The 20050-nt window shown below is 46.0% G+C and overlaps 1 protein-coding gene across 1 annotated transcript in view; it reads right to left on the bottom strand.

Annotated features, from left to right (window-relative positions):
- The window catches only part of camkmt (calmodulin-lysine N-methyltransferase), a 195263-nt gene that overhangs the window by 35074 nt on the left and 140139 nt on the right, over positions 1-20050 (bottom strand). Inside the window, exons 5-8 of the mRNA XM_020461081.2 lie at positions 17557-17608; positions 15214-15277; positions 11595-11661; positions 5004-5078 (exon numbers count right to left, since the gene is read on the bottom strand). Of these exons, the coding sequence (XP_020316670.2) occupies positions 5004-5078; positions 11595-11661; positions 15214-15277; positions 17557-17608 (258 nt within the window). The remainder of the gene's footprint in view (positions 1-5003; positions 5079-11594; positions 11662-15213; positions 15278-17556; positions 17609-20050) is intronic.

Raw genomic sequence — 20050 nt, 5'->3', positions numbered from 1 at the left:
TCCATCAGGTTTTCTTCCAGAATGGTCCTGTATTTGGCTCCATCCATCTTCCCATCAATTTGAACCATCTTCCTTGTCCCTGCTGAAGAAAAGCAGGCCCAAACCATGATGCTGCCACCACCATGTTTGACAGTGGGGATGGTGTGTTCAGGGTGATGAGCTGTGTTGCTTTTATGCCAAACATAACGTTTTGCATTGTTGCCAAAAAGTTCCATTTTGGTTTCATCTGACCAGAGCACCTTCTTCCACATGTTTGGTGTGTCTCCCAGGTGGCTTGTGGCAAACTTTAAACGACACTTTTTATGGATATCTTTAAGAAATGGCTTTCTTCTTGCCACTCTTCCATAAAGGCCAGATTTGTGCAATATACGACTGATTGTTGTCCTATGGACAGAGTCTCCCACCTCAGCTGTAGATCTCTGCAGTTCATCCAGAGTGATTATGGGCCTCTTGGCTGCATCTCTGATCAGTCTTCTCCTTGTATGAGCTGAAAGTTTAGAGGAACGGCCAGGTCTTGGTAGATTTGCAGTGGTCTGATACTCCTTCCATTTCAATATTATCGCTTGCACAGTGCTCCTTGGGATGTTTAAAGCTTGGGAAATCTTTTTGTATCCAAATCCCGCTTTAAACCTCTTCACAACAGTATCTCGGACCTGCCTGGTGTGTCCCTTGTTCTTCATGATGCTCTCTGCGCTTTTAACGGACCTCTGAGACTATCACAGTGCAGGTGCATTTATACGGAGACTTGATTACACACAGGTGGATTGTATTTATCATCATTAGTCATTTAGGTCAACATTGGATCATTCAGAGATTCTCACTGAACTTCTGGAGAGAGTTTGCTGCACTGAAAGTAAAGGGGCTGAATAATTTTGCAGTTTTTGATTTGTTAAAAAAGTTTGAAATATCCAATAAATGTCATTCCACTTCATGATTGTTTCCCACTTGTTGTTGATTCTTCACAAAAAAAATACAGTTTTATATCTTTATGTTTGAAGCCTAAAATGTGGCAAAAGTTCGCAAAGTTCAAGGGGGCCGAATACTTTCGCAAGGCACTGTACATACATACATACATACATACATACATACATACATACATACATACATACATACATACATATAAACACTACATACAATCCAATCTTCTCTTAGACTAATCAAGTAAAGTGTCCATTTAGGAAATTATATATAAATGTACGTACAACATCTACAGGTGTACGATCTTACTTTGACCACCCTGTTGTTGCAGGATATTTCCTGTCCATTAATTATAATTCTCCACACAATAATTCACATTTCCTGTTGCTCCAGGATTATTTTCCTGCTGTGAGAAACTGTTCAAATTAAAATCCCACATCTGTCATGTCTACTAATACTCTTTAATAGCCTCCTCTATCTGTCCTCTTCCCTTCCTGATCACTTAGCTCAGAGGACCTGATTAATGAAAAGGCTATATAAAATGGAAAGGCATTTAGTGCGTTTACCTATCAGTCGCAGTGGAGAAAGGGAGACATGAACAGGAAGTAATTTGGGCCTATTGGAACACATTCTCTCTCTTAACATGATAGGAAAGGAACCATGGAATTATAATTACTTGGGATTCTTTTTCTATAGACAGAACAAATCACAATGTCCCTGTGTATCACACATTGACTGGATAATACTCTCAATACTTCTCATCGGTCTCCTTATGGGGCACTACAGTATATCCTGACCACTCAAAGCCTCTTTGGATTGGATACAGGGCTGTCCTGTCCTGTCCTGTCCTAGGTATTCTCCCGGCACTCCAAGACGCTCCAAGAAAAACAAGGCCACTTAGCAAGGCTCTATAAATAGCAGCAGTAGTGCATTACAGAAGTATATTAACCCAGATCCATCTCTTATCGCCCCGGGGGCCAAATGGGATGACATGGTGAGAACAACAGAGCAGAAATGGGTGGACTGGAATATGGGTGTGCGTGCGCATGCAGGGAGAAATTGAGGATGTAGTCTGGGTTCTTTTGGGATGGCCTGAGAAGCGAATGTGAATGACTTAGATATTCCCGACAAGTGACTAAACTCACTGCTGATAATCTAGGACGGTTACCCTGTGGTGTGTGTCATTTGACCAAGCTTGAGGTGTGATCTCAGTGTGTGTGTGTGTGTGTGTGTGTGTGTGTGTGTGTACGGGCAGGGGACTGTGGCTATGCCCCGACTTCCGCACTAAATCTGGACTAATCCTGGCAGCATTAACTTCATCTGTACAGTGAAACCTGAAGGATCCATTGACCCATTAGGACACAGTGACAGGAAGGCATTTACTAAATGACTGGTGGAAAATCATAGGGTGTTGCTTAGCTGCTTACTCTAATCAGATGATTGACGCTACTGACGATTAGAGTAAAAACCCTCCCTTTTTTGAGCCAGGCTTTCTTTTTTTTTTTTTTTACAGATGTTGCATTGTGTTATTTGTTTATTGCATATCACTAATTCTTCTGTGGCTGCGGCTGATGCAATGCTTTTTGTGAAATGAAAGGGATTTCTAAAAAGTAAGCCCACCCCAGTCCCTGCACACACACACACACACACGTTCACACGCATTGACACAGACACACAAACACATACACCTGGCTTACTCACAGGTGGATGTATATAACAAAGTAGGGTCAATTATCAGTATTGGATAGAAATGAGTAAATCAGGGAGAACAGAGATTCAAAAAGGATACAAAATAGACTGTGTGTGTGACTGTATAAGACACAATGATGACACACACAAACACCGAGCAATGGTGAACACACAAAGGGCTTTATCTTCATGCCCACACATGGGCAGCTTAGAGGAGCCAGCAGACGTGCCAGTGTCCTAGTCGCCAAGCAGACATAGTGTCTCTCACGCACGCACGCACACGCACACACACACACACACACACACACACACACACACACACACACACACACACGTCTCTGCAGGAATCCCAGCACAGTAACACACCAGTGTGTGATCATTTTCTTCTTCTACAGTGCCACACACACACGCTCAAACACACCTCTACACATATGCTGTCTGTGTGAGCAGGTGTCTCATTCTATGCACCCTAAAGACAACGTTTGGCTACAGATACTTCTTTTCATGATCATTCCCTCCCTTAAATGAACAATCCACAAAGCCAATTCTATTTCAACCTCTTAGGTCACGAGCTCCACCAAACACCACATGCAGTGCCATTCTTCCTGCTATACATGTGTGCAGTATGTTTCCATGTGTGTCTGTACATGTCTCTCTCCTCAGTCAGCGACCACTCTCCATGTATGTGTGAATGTGTGTTTGTGCGAGTGCGTGTGCATAAGTGTATGTACGTGCGCGCGTGTGTGACTGTGTGCATACGTGTGTGTACAGTATATCTGTATGTGAGAGGTTTGTTCTCTCCTCCAGCAGTCAGTGGGCTCTCTGCTGCAGCGCCATTGTCTGAAAGACTATAATTAATTGGAGGAGAAGTGTGGCTGTTGACCTTTTCGCAGGTGATCGTCAGCCTGCCGCGCTCTGCTCGTTAATCGCTCAGCCATCACTCTGTCTCGTTCCTGACCACGACAATTACACACCGGTCGCCCGGCGCACAGAGCGACAGTCGAAACGGCCACTTCCACACCAGGCAGACACACACTTACACAATGATGCACTCACAAACATACACCGACATACACACACTTATGCAAACACACACATGAAAAAATGATGCATCAACACAGAGGCACGCACAGACACGCACACACACCACACGCACACAGACACACGCACACACACACCACACAAAGTATCCCCTATTACCCACTCTGTACAGCTGTTCATTTCACCTGCCCATTACCTGAAATCTGTGTGACATTAGAATAATGCTAACTTTCCTAATGCTCCACTTATCTAGGAGGTCATAAACGTATCATAGAAATGAGACGGGCTGAGAGCCATGTTCCCCTCCTGGGTGGGCACAGGTCAAGCGTTTCAGACACTTTTGGAGGGATTTCTAGCTCTTACTACTCTATGTGAGTGGCAGACAGATGGTGTAGATTGATGATGGAGACTAGAAGTGAGGTGTAAGAACCAGGAAGAATCTTTATCATAGGATCCCTGTCATTAGAGTATCCCCTCTTTTTCTGGATTATTCACAGCTACACTTACACTTGAGTTAGCTATAGCGCTCCTTACATTGAGTGGGTTGAGGAACCCTGAGCGACAGGAATTCCAGATAGTCCCTTTCCTGATCTAGAGGTATGTTGGATAAAGATGTCTCAGGGCCATCAAGTACATTTCATATATTTGAAAATATTGTACATATTTGAATCCAGTCTGTATAACTAAACAACGTGAGAAACCACAAGATTACGTTTTGGGCTCTACAAAAAGCTGACCCCAAAACGTTGACATCAACGGGATGGACAGAGAGCAGGAGAGACAGAGGAGAGGGGAAAACAAACACACAGAAATAGATATGGGACTGAGATGAGATGATGAGAGGAGAGCGAGGGAGAAAGAGAGAAAGGGAGAGCTCTTCATTTCCTGATCAGCACTAAGATCTGTGTTAAGGAGCTGGAGCTAATTGAGATGTTTGTGTTGCTCCTTTCTATTCCCCCACTCCCTTTCCCTTTCATTCACTCTCTGTCTTTCGCTCTCTCCTCATCTCTCTCTCTTTTTCGCCAAGGCGTAATTATTTGCAATTTGCCTAAGTCATCCATTTGCTGGGACGCCAAGCATGAAAAATAGGCAATTTTGTCAAAATGGAAATGCCTCTCGGAGTCAACCTAGGGGAAATAACCCGGGGAGAGGGGCTGTCTGATGGAGCCCTTCTGATAACTGTCACAGGAGCAGAAATAATAAAATAGCCACGTCAGTCTGCCACGAGGTACGTCTGTATGTATGTACAGTATGTATGTGTAGAGGGGTAAGTTGTGAACTTCGTGGGTGTGCCCAGCCGAGAGCCCACTTGCAACTCACCAGGGGCATCAGGGGTCATTGGCGGCTGTACCTACCAGTCTGCGCACATGACGATGTCAAAGTGTCCCTCCAGCGCTGTGACATCTGTTTCACAGTCCCACCTGACCACTCTGTAGGATGGGTATAAGTTCAAGTTTTATTGTCACATGCAAAAGTACAGTGAAATGCTTAACTTTCAAGCTCTACACAACAGTGCAATAATCAATATAGTATACCTAATAAAAGTAATTCCTTAAAAAACGAATATAGATATATATACACTGAACAAAATATAAACGCAACACGTAAAGTGTTGGTCCCATGTTTCATGAGCTGAAAAAAAATATCCATATAGACAAATATTATTTCTCTCCAATTTTGTGGACAACTTGGTTTACATCCTGGTTAGAGAGCAGTTCTCCGTTGCCAAGATAATCCATCCACTTGAAAGGTGTGGCATATGAAAACGCTGTTTAAACATCATGATCATTACACAGGTGCATCTTGTGTTGGGGATCAGAAAAGGCTCTCTAAGATGTAGACTTTGGTCACAGAACACAATGCCACAGATGTCTCAAGCTTTGGTGGAGTGTGGAATTGTCAGGGAATTGAATGTTAATTTCTCTACCATATGCCACCTCCAACGTAATTTTAGAGAAGTTGGCAGTATGTCCAACCGGCCTCACGTGTAACCATGCCAGCCCAGGACCTCCACATCCAGCTTCTTCACCTGCGGGATCGTCTGAGACCAGCAACCCGGAAAGCTGATGAAGTTGAAGAGTATTTATGTCTGTAATAAAGCTCTTTTGTGGGAAAAGAAATCATTTTGATTGGCAAGGCCTGGCTCCCCAGTGGGTGGTCCTGGCTCCCAAGTGGGTGGGCCTATGCCCTCCCAGGCCCATGCAGGGCTGCTCCCCTACCCAGTAATGTGGAATCCATAGTTTAGGGCCTAATTTATTTATTTCAAATGACTGACTTCCTTGCATGAACTGTAACTCAGTAAAATTGTTGAATGTTGTGTTAAAAGTTTTGTTCAGTATATACACCACCGTTCAAAAGTTTGGGGTCACTTAGAAATGTCCTCGTTTTTGAAAGATAAGCAATTTTTTTGTCCATTAAAATAACATCAAATTGATCAGAAATACAGTGTAGACATTGTTAATGTTGTAAATGACTATTGTAGCTGGAAACGCCAGACAGAGGCCCATTATCAGCAACCATCACTCCTGTGTTCCAATGGCACGTTGTGTTAGCTAATCCAAGTTTATCAATTTAGAAAGAAGATCCCATACAACGCTGTGTACTACTCCCTTCACAGAACAGTGCAAACTGGCCCTAACCAGAATCGAAAGAGTGGGAGACCCCGGTGCACAACTGAGCAAGAGGACAAGTACATTAGAATGTCTAGTTTGAGAAACAGACATCTCACAAGTCCTCAACTGACAGATTCATTAAATAGTACCCACAAAACAAGAGTCTCTCTGCTTTGCTGGTGACACTGTCAGTGATTTATTTAGAATTCAAGGCACACTTAGCCAGCATGGCTACCACACCATCCCACCTGGTTTGTGTGGGACTATTATTTGTTTTTCAACAGGACAATGACCCAACACACCTATAGGCTGTGTAAGGGCTATTTATACCAAGAAGGAGAGTGATGGAGTGCTGCATGAGATGACCTGGCTTCCACAATCACCCGACCTCAACCCAATTGAGATGGTTTGGGATGAGTTGGACCGCAGAGTGAAGTAAAAGCAGCCAACAAGTGCTCAGCATATGTGGGAACTCCTTCAAGACTGTTGGAAAAGCATTCTAGGTGAAGCTGGTTGAGAGAATGCCAAGAGTGTGCAAAGCTGTCATCAAGACAAAGGGTGGCTACTTTGAAGAATCTCAAATATATTTTGATTTGTCTAACACTTTTTTGGTTACTACATTATTCCATAGGTGTTATTTTGACTGCTATTGTATATAATAAAGAAAACATGAGAAATAAGAGAGGAAGCTATATACAGGGTCAGTGCCAATACCACATTTAAAATGTGCAGGGATACTGGAGTATTTTTAGAAGTTCAAAGGGCTTAGGGGAGAGTAACATACTGTAGGGGAACTAACTATCGTTTACGGACACACAATCAGGTACAAATATGCTCATTCTCCATTAAACATAAGTTATGCTCCCTTTCCCTTTGTCCTGCTCCCTTCCTCCCTCCTTTCTTCCCTTCTCAGTGTGTTGTCCCCTGGCGTCTCAACGCCCCCCACTGTGTGTGTGCCTCAGTGCACAGAGGTAAAACACACCTCGTCAGACCTCTCAGAGAGAGCCCTATCTGACATGACACCTGAAATCAACAGCTCGATTGTCTCAGCCCAGGAATCCCACTGCTAGTACTACGACTGCTGTGACCACTGACAGGTACTCTCCATGTCTACAGGAGCTTCATCAGTACTACTGTATTGTACCGCAAGGGCTGCTCCTGCTATTAATGTTATTGTACAGTCTCTAGCCCCAGCTCCTGACAGCCCCCTCCTATACACTATCCACGCCCCGCCTGTGGTCACTACATCTTCCTTCCTTCCTTCTCCTTTCCATCTCCCCATCTCTTCAGCCAGTTAAACACTTGACTCTTTTTTTCTCTCTGTCTCTGTCTGTCTCTCTCTCTCAAGAGATCGGGTCCAGGCCCCAGACAGCCAAATGGGATTATTAATAAACCATTATTAACACTCAGTAAACAAAAATTATGTCTTGTGGAAATACAATCTCATCTCCCGGCAGGGGGCCCGCGCCTGCTTTTTATTCAGTGACTTGAGAAAAGCAATCCCCCCTCATCCAATCGCGGGGCGACCTTCACCCCTCTCAAACCGTGCGTTCTGACAGGAGGTTTAATCTGAAAAGAAAACAATCAAAGTAATGCAGGCTAATTATACGTTTACTTTTTCACTTCATCATCCCGTGTAAATACACGAGGAGGGAGGGAGGGAGGTGGTGCAGGGAGCAAGGGAAAGAGCGAGGGAGGGAGGTGGTGCAGGGAGCAAGGGAAAGAGCGAGGGAGGGAGGTGGTGCAGGGAGCAAGGGAAAGAGCGAGGGAGGGAGATGGTGCAGGGAGCAAGGGAAAGAGCGAGGGAGGGAGGTGGTGCAGGGAGCAAGGGAAAGAGCGAGGGAGGGAGGTGGTGCAGGGAGCAAGGGAAAGAGCGAGGGAGGGAGGTGGTGCAGGGAGCAAGGGAAAGAGCGAGGGAGGGAGGTGGTGCAGGGAGCAAGGGAAAGAGCGAGGGAGGGAGGTGGTGCAGGGAGCAAGGGAAAGAGCGAGGGAGGGAGGTGGTGCAGGGAGCAAGGGAAAGAGCGAGGGAGGGAGGTGGTGCAGGGAGCAAGGGAAAGAGCGAGGGAGGGGGGTGGTGCAGGGAGCAAGGGAAAGAGCGAGGGAGGGAGGTGGTGCAGGGAGCAAGGGAAAGAGCGAGGGAGGGAGGTGGTGCAGGGAGCAAGGGAAAGAGAGAGGGAGGGAGGTGGTGCAGGGAGCAAGGGAAAGAGCGAGGGAGGGAGGTGGTGCAGGGAGCAAGGGAAAGAGCGAGGGAGGGAGGTGGTGCAGGGAGCAAGGGAAAGAGCGAGGGAGGGAGATGGTGCAGGGAGCAAGGGAAAGAGCGAGGGAGGGAGGTGGTGCAGGGAGCAAGGGAAAGAGCGAGGGAGGGAGGTGGTGCAGGGAGCAAGGGAAAGAGCGAGGGAGGGAGATGGTGCAGGGAGCAAGGGAAAGAGCGAGGGAGGGAGGAGGTGCAGGGAGCAAGGGAAAGAGCGAGGGAGGGAGGTGGTGCAGGGAGCAAGGGAAAGAGCGAGGGAGGGAGGTGGTGCAGGGAGCAAGGGAAAGAGCGAGGGAGGGAGGTGGTGCAGGGAGCAAGGGAAAGAGCGAGGGAGGGTGGTGGTGCAGGGAGCAAGGGAAAGAGCGAGGGAGGGAGGAGGTGCAGGGAGCAAGGGAAAGAGCGAGGGAGGGAGGAGGTGCAGGGAGCAAGAGAAAGAGCGAGGGAGGGAGGAGGTACAGGGAGCAAGGGAAAGAGCGAGGGAGGGAGGAGGTGCAGGGAGCAAGAGAAAGAGCGAGGGAGGGAGGAGGTGCAGGGAGCAAGGGAAAGAGCGAGGGAGGGAGGTGGTGCAGGGAGCAAGAGAAAGAGCGAGGGAGGGAGGAGGTGCAGGGAGCAAGGGAAAGAGCGAGGGAGGGAGGTGGTGCAGGGAGCAAGGGAAAGAGGGAGGGAGGTGGTGCAGGGAGCAAGGGAAAGAGCAAGGGAGGGAGGAGGTGCAGGGAGCAAGGGAAAGAGCGAGGGAGGGAGGAGGTGCAGGGAGCAAGAGAAAGAGCGAGGGAGGGAGGAGGTGCAGGGAGCAAGGGAAAGAGCTAGGGAGGGAGGTGGTGCAGGGAGCAAGAGAAAGAGCTAGGGAGGGAGGTGGTGCAGGGAGCAAGAGAAAAAGCGAGGTAGGGAGGAGGTGCAGGGAGCAAGGGAAAGAGCGAGGAGGGGAAGCGAGGGAGACTGGGATCAAGTAAGTGAGATCGCTGAATGACAAAATTACTTTTTAGGGAGGTAATGAATGGTGTTTTTCAGCTAGAACTATCCCTGTATCCAGGGTACAACAGAATGACTGGTGACGTGGGGGGTTCTGTTGATGGTTTCTGGATGAAGACATCCAATTAGACCGAATCGTTCTGCTTTGATAAATTTACACACACAGACACACCTCCTTTACCTCTACCTCAATCAGGACGGGTGATACCTTGAGGTTTACATACCGTAACCATGTAATAAGCCCTGACTCCCCAACAGCAGCAGTTAAGCATGGCTAACCCTAACCCAGACTTAACTATTTGCCTTAAAAGGTCATGAACAATCAGAATCATGTTTTCATGAAATGTGATGATATTTGGATAGTATGATGACCAAAGTGTGAAAAATGACTGTTGCTTCTACATTGATAAAGTTTGATCATAAAGTTACTGGTCCCCTCCCCCATGTCAATCACTTGGATTCAGGAGGTGGATTATTAAGGGGATAAGGTGACATCACTCTCATTTTAATACACCAATGGTAACATGATATTCTCTTACCTAATTTAAATAAGTACCGCCCTGTAACCAACATCGGAGAAGTCGTGTTTGCAGAGGGGCGTGGTTTATATAGCTAGTTACCTACTCTACTGGAGACATCATTTGACTGTAGGGTGTCAGCAAATATACACTGAAGTCAGTTACGATGCCAAACTGCAGTCAGGTCAAAATCCTGGTGAGGACAAAGAGCATGCAGATCAGCTTGAGAAGGTTTCTGACAGTTTGTGTAGAAATTCTTTACTTGTGCAAACCCACAGTTCCATCAGTTGGTCTCAGACGATCCTGCAGGTGAAGAAGCTGGATGTGGAGGTCCTGTGCTGGCGGGGTTACACACGGTCTGCGGTTGTGAGGCCGGTTGTAGGTACTGACAAAATCTCTAAAACAAAGTTGGAGGTGGCTTAAGGTAGAGAAATGAACATTAAATTATCTGGCAACCGCTCTGGTGGACATTCCTGCAATCAGCCTGCAAAGTCCTTGCTCCCTCAATACTTGACACATCTGTGGCATTGTGTTGTGTGACAAAACTCCACATTTTAGAGTGGCTTTTTATCGCCCCAGCACAAGGTCCACCTGTGTAATGATCAGGCTGTTTAATCAGCTTCTTAATATGCCACAACTGTCAGGTGGATGGATTATCTTGGCAAAGGAGAAATGCTCACTAACAGGGATGTAAACAAAGGTGTGCAATTTCTTTTGTTGAGAAATGTGTTTTTTGTGCGTATGGAAAATATCTGTGATCGTTTATTTCAGCTCATGAAACATGTGACCAAGACTTTGCATGTTGCTTTTATAATTTTGTTCAGCATAATAAAAAGTTTACACTATTCATCTCTGGCAAAGATACTTATATGTTTCCCTTTCACCTGTGTCTGGTGTTAGCTAGTTACCGGCTAGCTAGGTCTTCATCTGTGTCTGGTGTTAGCTAGTTATCGGCTAGCTAGGTCTTCATCTGTGTCTGGTGTTAGCTAGTTACCGGCTAGCTAGGTCTTCATCTGTGTCTGGTGTTAGCTAGTTACCGGCTAGCTAGGTCTTCAGCCAGCATGGAACAAAAGGGGGGGAAGGTTTGTTCAAAACTCTGAGGTAGTTGTCATGTCAACACATCAGTCAGTGCTGCTGTGAATGGCATCACAAGAGACATGCCAAATGGGGGATGTTTAAAAAAAGTTGACGTCATTGATGCAATTTCCATGTTGTTTGAGTTGCTTTGTGTTTCACCACATTTGCTTGAGATGATTTTACTACAACACTGCATCCAAGTTCCTTGACATAGGCGTTTCAAAGAGATGTCAGTCAATGCCAGCCTCTTTTCAAACATTCCTGGTTGTAAGCCATGAGAAAAATGACTTACTACATTTTATTTAATATTTTTTGATTTCTATCCACCAAAAATATTATGGGTGATATTTTAGTCACTCAAAAGTCTATTTTACATGGGAATAAGAATGACTGTTCCACAGTGATGATAACTGAGGGGACTTATTGAACTGAACCCATATATGGATTTCATTAAAGTAATAGTGATAGAGAGATTTGAGAGGTGTGAGAGAGGGAGGTGTTATCAGATAAACGTCTCACCTGCTGGAAACATCTGTGGTGCCAAAGACACCGGCCTGCCTGTTTCTCTCAATGACTCCACGCACATCTGATGACCTGGTTAAGGTTACAACTAAACATCTCACATTAACAACTAACATTAGTCACATGCAGCTACTGACATGATCTAGCATTTTATTAGGCAGGTTTGGGGTCTTTGGTGGTAACTTATCAGCTGTGGGCACGCAAGCACGCACACACACACCCTCCCTGAACTCCGGGGGCAAAGTGAGAGGCTGACAGATGCTTGACAGGACAGAGCAGAAATGAGCAGAGAAGAGCAGAACAGAACAGACCTGAACAGACCTGAACAGGACAGGACAGGGCAGGACAGGACAGGGCAGGGCAGGACAGGGCAGGGCTTAATGGAGGCCAGCAGATCAATCAGAAGGCTTTTAACCTGTAGCCTACGCCTGAGAGGAGCTCACCACATCACCACTATGACACACAGGCTGATTGATGTCAACCGGTCTATTAATACACTGTCTGGAGGGCCAGTGCTGAGGCAATTCAATTAGGATTTATCTGTCTTTAAAGCAGCAAAAAGCTGTAGCAAATCCAATCTAGAGCGCGAAGAGGAAAGAGAGGGGGAGGGGGGAGAGAGGGAGAGGTATCTGCTGGATGGATGGAGAGCCAATCCTAGATCAAAGGGATGGGCCCTTACACATACACATGCATGCACACACACACACACACATGTTCAGGACAGACACCACACACACAAATGTTCGGACAGACACCATACACACACAGGGCAGGTCTGTGTAGTAAGAGAGTCAGCACACTGGGATCATGGGCTGAGGAGGAGAGGAGCTTACAGGGTAATCTCATCAGTACCACCGCACTGGGGGAGAGGTCATCCTACACACTGCCAAGTGGTGCACACACACACACACACACACACACAAGCTGTAACAGCCATGCACATACAGTGGTGTAACAGGTTTGGTTGGGGTCAATTCAAATGAAGGTCAACCCTAACAGGCTTGTACACACTCAGTCACTCACACAAATACAGTACTCGGACCGATTCAGAAATAACGTAACACTTAACAAGCACTCAACAATTCAACAGGTTCTCACATAAACACATTCATCTATACAGTAAGTAGATACTCATATTCCTAGTAGTGCATTTATTTGTCTGTTCTGGGTGTGTAAGCTGAGGAATATTTGTCCTTCTGGGTCGTCACACAGGGGGGAAGCAGCCAACATTCATGAATCAGACAATGATCAACAATTTTCAGTTTGTAATTCAAGGTCAGGAGTGAGGGTGCTTGGTGAGCGTGTGTCTACTGTACGAGCGGCTGTATGGCACAATGTGTGCGTGCGGCTGTATGGCACAATGTGTGCGTGCGGCTGTATGGCACAATGTGTGCGTGCGGCTGTATGGCACAATGTGTGCGTGCGGCTGTATGGCACAATGTGTGCGTGCGGCTGTATGGCACAATGTGTGCGTGCGGCTGTATGGCACAATGTGTACGTGCGGCTGTATGGCACAATGTGTGCGTGCGGCTGTATGGCACAATGTGTACGTGCGGCTGTATGGCACAATGTGTACGTGCGGCTGTATGGCACAATGTGTGCGTGCGGCTGTATGGCACAATGTGTACGTGCGGCTGTATGGCACAATGTGTACGTGCGGCTGTATGGCACAATGTGTACGTGCGGCTGTATGGCACAATGTGTACGTGCGGCTGTATGGCACAATGTGTACGTGCGGCTGTATGGCACAATGTGTACGTGCGGCTGTATGGCACAATGTGTACGTGCGGCTGTATGGCACAATGTGTACGTGCGGCTGTATGGCACAATGTGTACGTGCGGCTGTATGGCACAATGTGTACGTGCGGCTGTATGGCACAATGTGTACGTGCGGCTGTATGGCACAATGTGTACGTGCGGCTGTATGGCACAATGTGTACGTGCGAGACCTGGTTAAATAATAATATATGCTAGTTGCTACATGAGAGGGTACTTACTGTACATGTTTTGTGTTGATTGAGAGAAACTCCTATTCTATTTCATCCACTCTCAATAGCCATATCTGCTCATCTATTTCTCTCCATTCTTTCTCTTTTCTCACACTTATCACACCATTCCATCTATTTCTATTATGAGAACGACTACACAAAAATAGTTTCTCGGGGAAAAAGCCTGTGAATGTTGTGAAAGTGGCCTATTGGAAAACACAGCTGATTGTCCATCTCTGTGGCTGCCTTTCCCGCCAACTTCTTTCTTTTCTCTTTAAACAAAGCTGCAGTCAACTCTGAATTGTGTATGTTTCCGTCATCAGAGGCCCAGCGATGCTATTGTTACTGCCTCCGTGATATTCAATGACGTCTCATTGTGGTGAGCAGTTCTTCAGCTATATCTGAACCATGTATTTTGTCCAAGCTTAGTGTGTGTAGGTTTCCTGCATTTGTAAAAGCCACAGATTTCTCTTTATCGTGCTGGTACAATTGAGAAGAGAGGGCTGGGGAGGGTGGGATAGACAGCGCTAACCAATGAGAGTGCAAGGAGCTATCAGTGCAAACCAATGAGAGAGCAGGGAGCTGGCAGTGTGGGTACAGGTGAAGGGGCACGAGACACATTACCTCTGGGTAGGCCGTTCCATTGCCCCAAGCAAAACAAACAGAAGGAAAGTCACATTAATCAATGAAGCAGTCCAGTTGCTCAACAACAATGCCCCCAACAACTCCAACCTGGATCTGATCCTATCATAACATTTAACAAATGCAGCACAGAGCCAACTCTGGAAATGTGATGTTCTTGTAGAGTATGTGTTACATATAACAATATATATATATATATATATCAATCAATAAAGGGTCATTTTATTATATTTACATTTAAAGACTACTCAAATTTCAGAGCACACTGTACAGATTTAAATTACACCTAGAATGGCTTGCTAGCGTCTACAGAGTCATCCATCATTGTAGTGTCTTAAAGGAGGCCTGGGTAAGACTAAAATGTCACACATTTCTCAACTTTAATTAGTTCTTTCCCAATAACTATTTTGGATACAGATTTGGAAGGTATGCCAAGCATCCTTCCACCAATGGCCTTTCTATGGATTTAATTTCAGGAAGATCCAAAACATTAGAAATATCTTTGTGACAATCTTGTATGGAATGCCCCTTTATTGAATTGAATTGAATTAAATGCTCAGTCATCTAGCATTGTGGCTTTGGCCCTGAGAGGGAGTTGAAAAGACATGCATTTGGAGATACTTTGAGATAGTATGCAATTATTTCACTCAAATGGGGCAAGGTCTTACCGACCACTTTCAATCACTCATATAACACAACTGTAGAAGGATGGATTGAAATGGTATGGAAGGGACATTTTGCTAGATTCTAAGTGATATTGGGCACCAGAGTGCCGAGTGTGTCTTTGTGAAAATGCACATTCCCTCACATTCTCAGACAACTGTAATATTCTCTGACCTTGTAAAAAAAAAACAGACACACACATATACAGACAACCAACATGCCCACAAATGCTCACGCACACACAGTGTCTCTATGGGGTTGCTAATGACCCAGGGCTGAGTGCTGTGTTTGGGTCTCTGATGGAGTGAGAGAGAGGAGGATACTCTGAATAGCCTTCTCGTTCCCATCTGATAACAGAACTTCCTTCACGTCAGCACAAATGGCAATCTGAAAAGAGAGAGAGAGAAATCAGAGAGTGAAAGATGAGACAAAAAGAGGACAAGAACCCAAAATAAAAGCAAAAGACCCCTAGAGAGAGTTAGTCACTCCCTCTCCTCCCTCTCCAAACACACAAGACAGAAGCATCGCCTCATCTACAAAGCCTCATTCTCAACAGCTCCCTCTCCTTCCCTCTCTCAATCTTCCCTTTTTCTCTCCCTCCCTCCCCTCCCTCCTTTTCTCAGTCATCCTTTTTTCCCTCCATTTTATGTCTGCATTATTTTAATCATTCAATCAAATCAGTCAATACTTTTATCATTCCCGTTAGCTGTGGGCCTCTATCTTGCTATCAGTCTGTTCAGTAATTGCATTGTGACAGGGGATGATGGCGAGCAGAGAGCCTTTCATTTGCCGGTTTGTGTTTATCGGGCGGAGCCATCACGCGCGCTGTCACTCTGCTCTCTGCTCTCGGCCTGCCAGATGCCCTTCATATAACTTTGCACCGCAGACGAGGGAGCTTTGTGCTGCTGCTTCAGCTTCTTTACAACCCCGTCTTTTCTGTGTTTGCACCCTTTTTTCTTCCCTTTTTAAAATCATCCGTGTGTGTGTGTGTGTGTGTGGCACATTCATATAAGATCAATGTTGTCAAATGCTCTATGACACACTGACAAGACCATCAGATGTCAGTCACACCCCCCCCCCAAAAAAACCCACACACACCTCCACTCCAATTCAGCAGCAGAAAATACAGAGAGAGCCATGAACATTCCCTCACCCCTCTTCCTCCCTCCTTTCCTCCCTCTCGCCCTTGTGGGCTGCTCGCTCCCTCCCCCTCTCTCCCTGTGGGGTGTAAAGGGGACAGCAAGCCCTGTCCCACCAGCTGGCCAGACGGGGAGAAGGAGCCCCAGGCCGAACAGGGCCAGGCCAGCCATGCAGAAGAGAAGAGCAGGACTCCACTCACTCTGGAAACTCTGCCGAGGCAGACCCCCTACAGGGAACTACACAGAGAGAGGGACAGGGAGAAAGAGAGAGAGGAGGGAGAAAGAGAGGATAATGAAAGAGAGGAGAGAGAGAGAGAGAGAGGGGATAATGAAAGAGAGGAGAGAGAGAGAGGGGATAATGAAAGAGAGGAGAGAGAGAGGATAATGAAAGAGAGGAGAGAGAATAATGAAAGAGAGAGAGAGAAGAGAGAAGAGAGAGAGAGAGGGGATAATGAAAGAGAGGAGAGAGAGAGAGAGAGAGAGAGAGAGAGAGAGAGAGAGAGAGAGAGAGAGGGGATAATGAAAGAGAGGAGAGAGAGAGAGAGGGGAGAAAGAGAGAGAGAGAGAGAGAGAGAGAGAGAGAGAGAGAGAGAGAGAGAGGAGAATGAAAGAGAGGAGAGAGAGAGGGGGGGGGGAGAATGAAAGAGAGGAGAGAGAGAGAGGAGAGAGAGAGAGAGAGAGAGAGGATAATGAAAGAGAGGAGAGAGAGAGAGAGAGGGGGAGAATGAAAGAGAGGAGAGAGAGAGAGAGAGAATGAAGAGAGGAGAGAGAGAGAGAGAGAATGAAAGAGAGGAGAGAGAGAGAGAGAGAATGAAAGAGAGGAGAGAGAGAGAGAGAGAGAGAGAGAGAGAGAGAGGAGAATGAAAGGGAGAGGATGAGATGCAAAGAAAGCATACAGATGGAGAGAGAAGATGATGGAAGAGAGAGCGGATGAAGGAGTAGAAAGGAGAAGGGGGGAGAGAGAAGGTGTAGATGGAGGAAGTAGGAACTGATTAGGAGGAGGGCAGGGGATATGGAGGAGAGGAGAAAAGATACAGGAAGCCAATGGGCAAGAAGAGGAGGAGGAGCGAAGGAGGTAAGGAATGAGGTTGGGAAAAAAGGAGGGAGGAGGGGAGGTGTGAGGGAAGGTCTCCAGCAGCAGCCTGCAATGTCACAACACGGGATATTGACTCCAGGGAGATAAAGGCAGGCTGGTCTTCTGAAGACGGTGGCGGATCGATGACACGCTAAAGCCTGTCGATGTGGAGGGGCTCTTAAGACCTCGGCTAACAATCCCTCAACCTGTCAGCACAAGGGGCAGGCCTAGGGCTCTCTGCTCTGCTCCCCCTGCACGTGCGCGCGCGCACACACACACACACACACACACACACACACACACACAGCACGGAATTACACGTAACAGTGTGAGTGTGTGTGTGTATGGATTCACAAGGGGTCCACTTGATTAGTGAGAGAGCAGACACGGTTGTGCAGAAATGTGACATATGGGTAGTATGCTTGAATGTGTGTGGAAGAAATGTCACTTACCATGAGCCCTGCTAGACAGGTCATCCCTCCTCCCAACTCACACACTGCACCCCTAGGAGAGAGAGAGAGATACTGTACATTTACACTGAGTGTACAAAACATTATGCTCTTTCCAGGACATAGACTGACCAGGTGAATCCAGGTGAAAACCATGATCTCTTATTGATGTCACCTGTTAAATCAGTGTAGATGAAGGGGAGAAGACAGGTTAGAGAATGATTTTTAAGCATTGAGACATGGATTGTTTATATGTGCCTTTCAGAGGGCGAATGGGCCAGACAAAATATTTGAGTGCCTTTGATAGGGGTATGGTAGTAGGTGCCAGGTGCACCGGTCTGAGTGCGTCAAGAACTGCAATGCTGCTGGGTTTTTCACGCTCAACAATTTCCCGTATGTATCAAGAATGGTCCACCACCCAAAGGACATCCAGCCAACTTGACCCAACTGTGGGAAGCATTGGAGTCAACATGGGCCAGCATCCCTGTGGAATGCTTTCCACACCTTGTAGAGTCCATGTCCCAATGAATTGAGGCTGTTGACAGTGACATTGTTGTGCCTTTATCTCCTGGTGGAAATAGGAGTCTGTATTGCAGCAGGGACATTAAGGTAATGATGGCTGTTGGGTTCCCTGTGGTGCTGCTGACATTGTGTACTGGATACACACACCAGAGGGCAACATTGGGGTACAACTCAATATTAGGAAGGTGTTCTTAGTGTTTTGTACACTCAGTGTATATATACAGTACCAGTCAAAAGTTTGGACACACCTACTCATTCAAGGGTTCTTCTTTATTTTTATATTGTAGAATAATACTGAAGACATCATTCAAAGTAGCCACCCCTGCCTTGATGACAGATTTGCACATTATTGGCATTCTCTCAACCAGCTTCAGGAGGTAGTCACCTGGAATGCATTTCAATTAACAGGTGTGCCTTGTTAAAAGTTCATTTGTGGAATGTCTTGTCCTCTGCAGCGTTGTCATGGCTGTATGCTTAGGGTCATTGTCCTGTTGGAAGGTGCTCTGGTGCAGCTTTTCATCAAGGACCCCTCTGTACTTTGCTCTTTTTATATTTCCCTCGATCCTGACTAGTCTCCCAGTCCCTGCCAATGAAAAACATCCCCACAGCATGATGCTGCCACCACCATGCTTCACCGTAGGGATGGTGCCAGGTTTCCTCCAGATGTGACGCTTGGCAATCAGCCAAAGAGTTCAATCATAGTTTCATCAGAACAGAGAATCTTGTTTCTTATGGTCTGAGAGTCCTTTAGGTGCCTTTTAGAAAAGTTCAAGTGGGCTGTCATGTGCCGTTTACTGAGGAGAGGCTTCTGTCTGGCTACTCTACCATAAAGGCCTGATTGGTGGAGTGCTGCAGAGATGGTTGATCTTCTGGAAGGCTCTCTAGAGCTCTGTCAGAGTGACCATCAGGTTCTTGGCGACCTCCCTGACCAAGGCCCTTTTCCTCCTATTGCTCAGTTTGGCCGGGGGGCCAGCTCTAGAAGTCTTTGTGGATCCAAACTTCTTCCATTTAAGAATGACAGAGGCCACTGTGTTATTGGGGACCTTCAATGCTGTAGCAATTCTTTGGTACCCTTCCCCAGATCTGTGCCTCGACACAATACTGTCTCAGAGCTCTACAGACAATTTCTTTGACCTCATAGCTTGGTTTTTGCTCTGACATGCACTGTAAACTGTAGGACCTTATAGAGACAGGTGTGTGCCTTTCCAAATCATGTCCAATCAATTGAATTTACCACAGGTGGACTCCAATCAAGTTGTAGAAACATCTCAAGGATGATCCATGGAAACAGGATTCACCTGAGCTCAATTTCGAATCTCATAGCAAAGGGTCTGAATAGTTATGTGTTTTACTTTTAATACATTTGCAAATAATATAAAATAAAAACGTGTTTTCACCTTGTCATTATGGGGTATTGTGTGTAGATTTGTAGTAATTTAATACATTTTGAATAATATATATATATATATATATATATATATATATATATATATATATATATATATATATATATATATATATATATAATATATATATACACACACATTTAGTTACGTTACCCTATTACGTACAGCCTTAATTCTAAAATGGATTAAATTGTTGTTTTTCCTCATCAGTCTACACACAATACCCCCATAATGACAAAGCAAAAACAGTTCATATTTAATTTTGGGCAAATTGATTAAAAATAAACACTGAAAATGTCACACACCACACACATACACACACACCCACACCCAGAGAGACAGAGAGAGAGGTGAAGACAGAGAGAGAGAGAGGTGAAGACAGAGAGAGAGGAGAGAGTGAGGACAGAGAGAGAGAGAGAGAGAGAGAGGAGAGAGAGAGAGGTGAGGACAGAGAGAGAGAGAGGTGAGGACAGAGGAGAAGAGAGGTGAGAAGAGAGAGAGGAGGTGAAGACAGAGTAGGGGAGATGAAGACAGACAGAGAGAAGAGAGAGAGAGAGAGAGGGAGAGAG

This window comes from Oncorhynchus kisutch, linkage group LG25 (assembly GCF_002021735.2).
Source record: "Oncorhynchus kisutch isolate 150728-3 linkage group LG25, Okis_V2, whole genome shotgun sequence".
Lineage (NCBI taxonomy): Eukaryota > Metazoa > Chordata > Actinopteri > Salmoniformes > Salmonidae > Oncorhynchus > Oncorhynchus kisutch.
The sequence above is the reverse complement of the archived record's forward strand: the minus strand, read 5'-3'. Positions and strand labels throughout refer to the sequence as shown.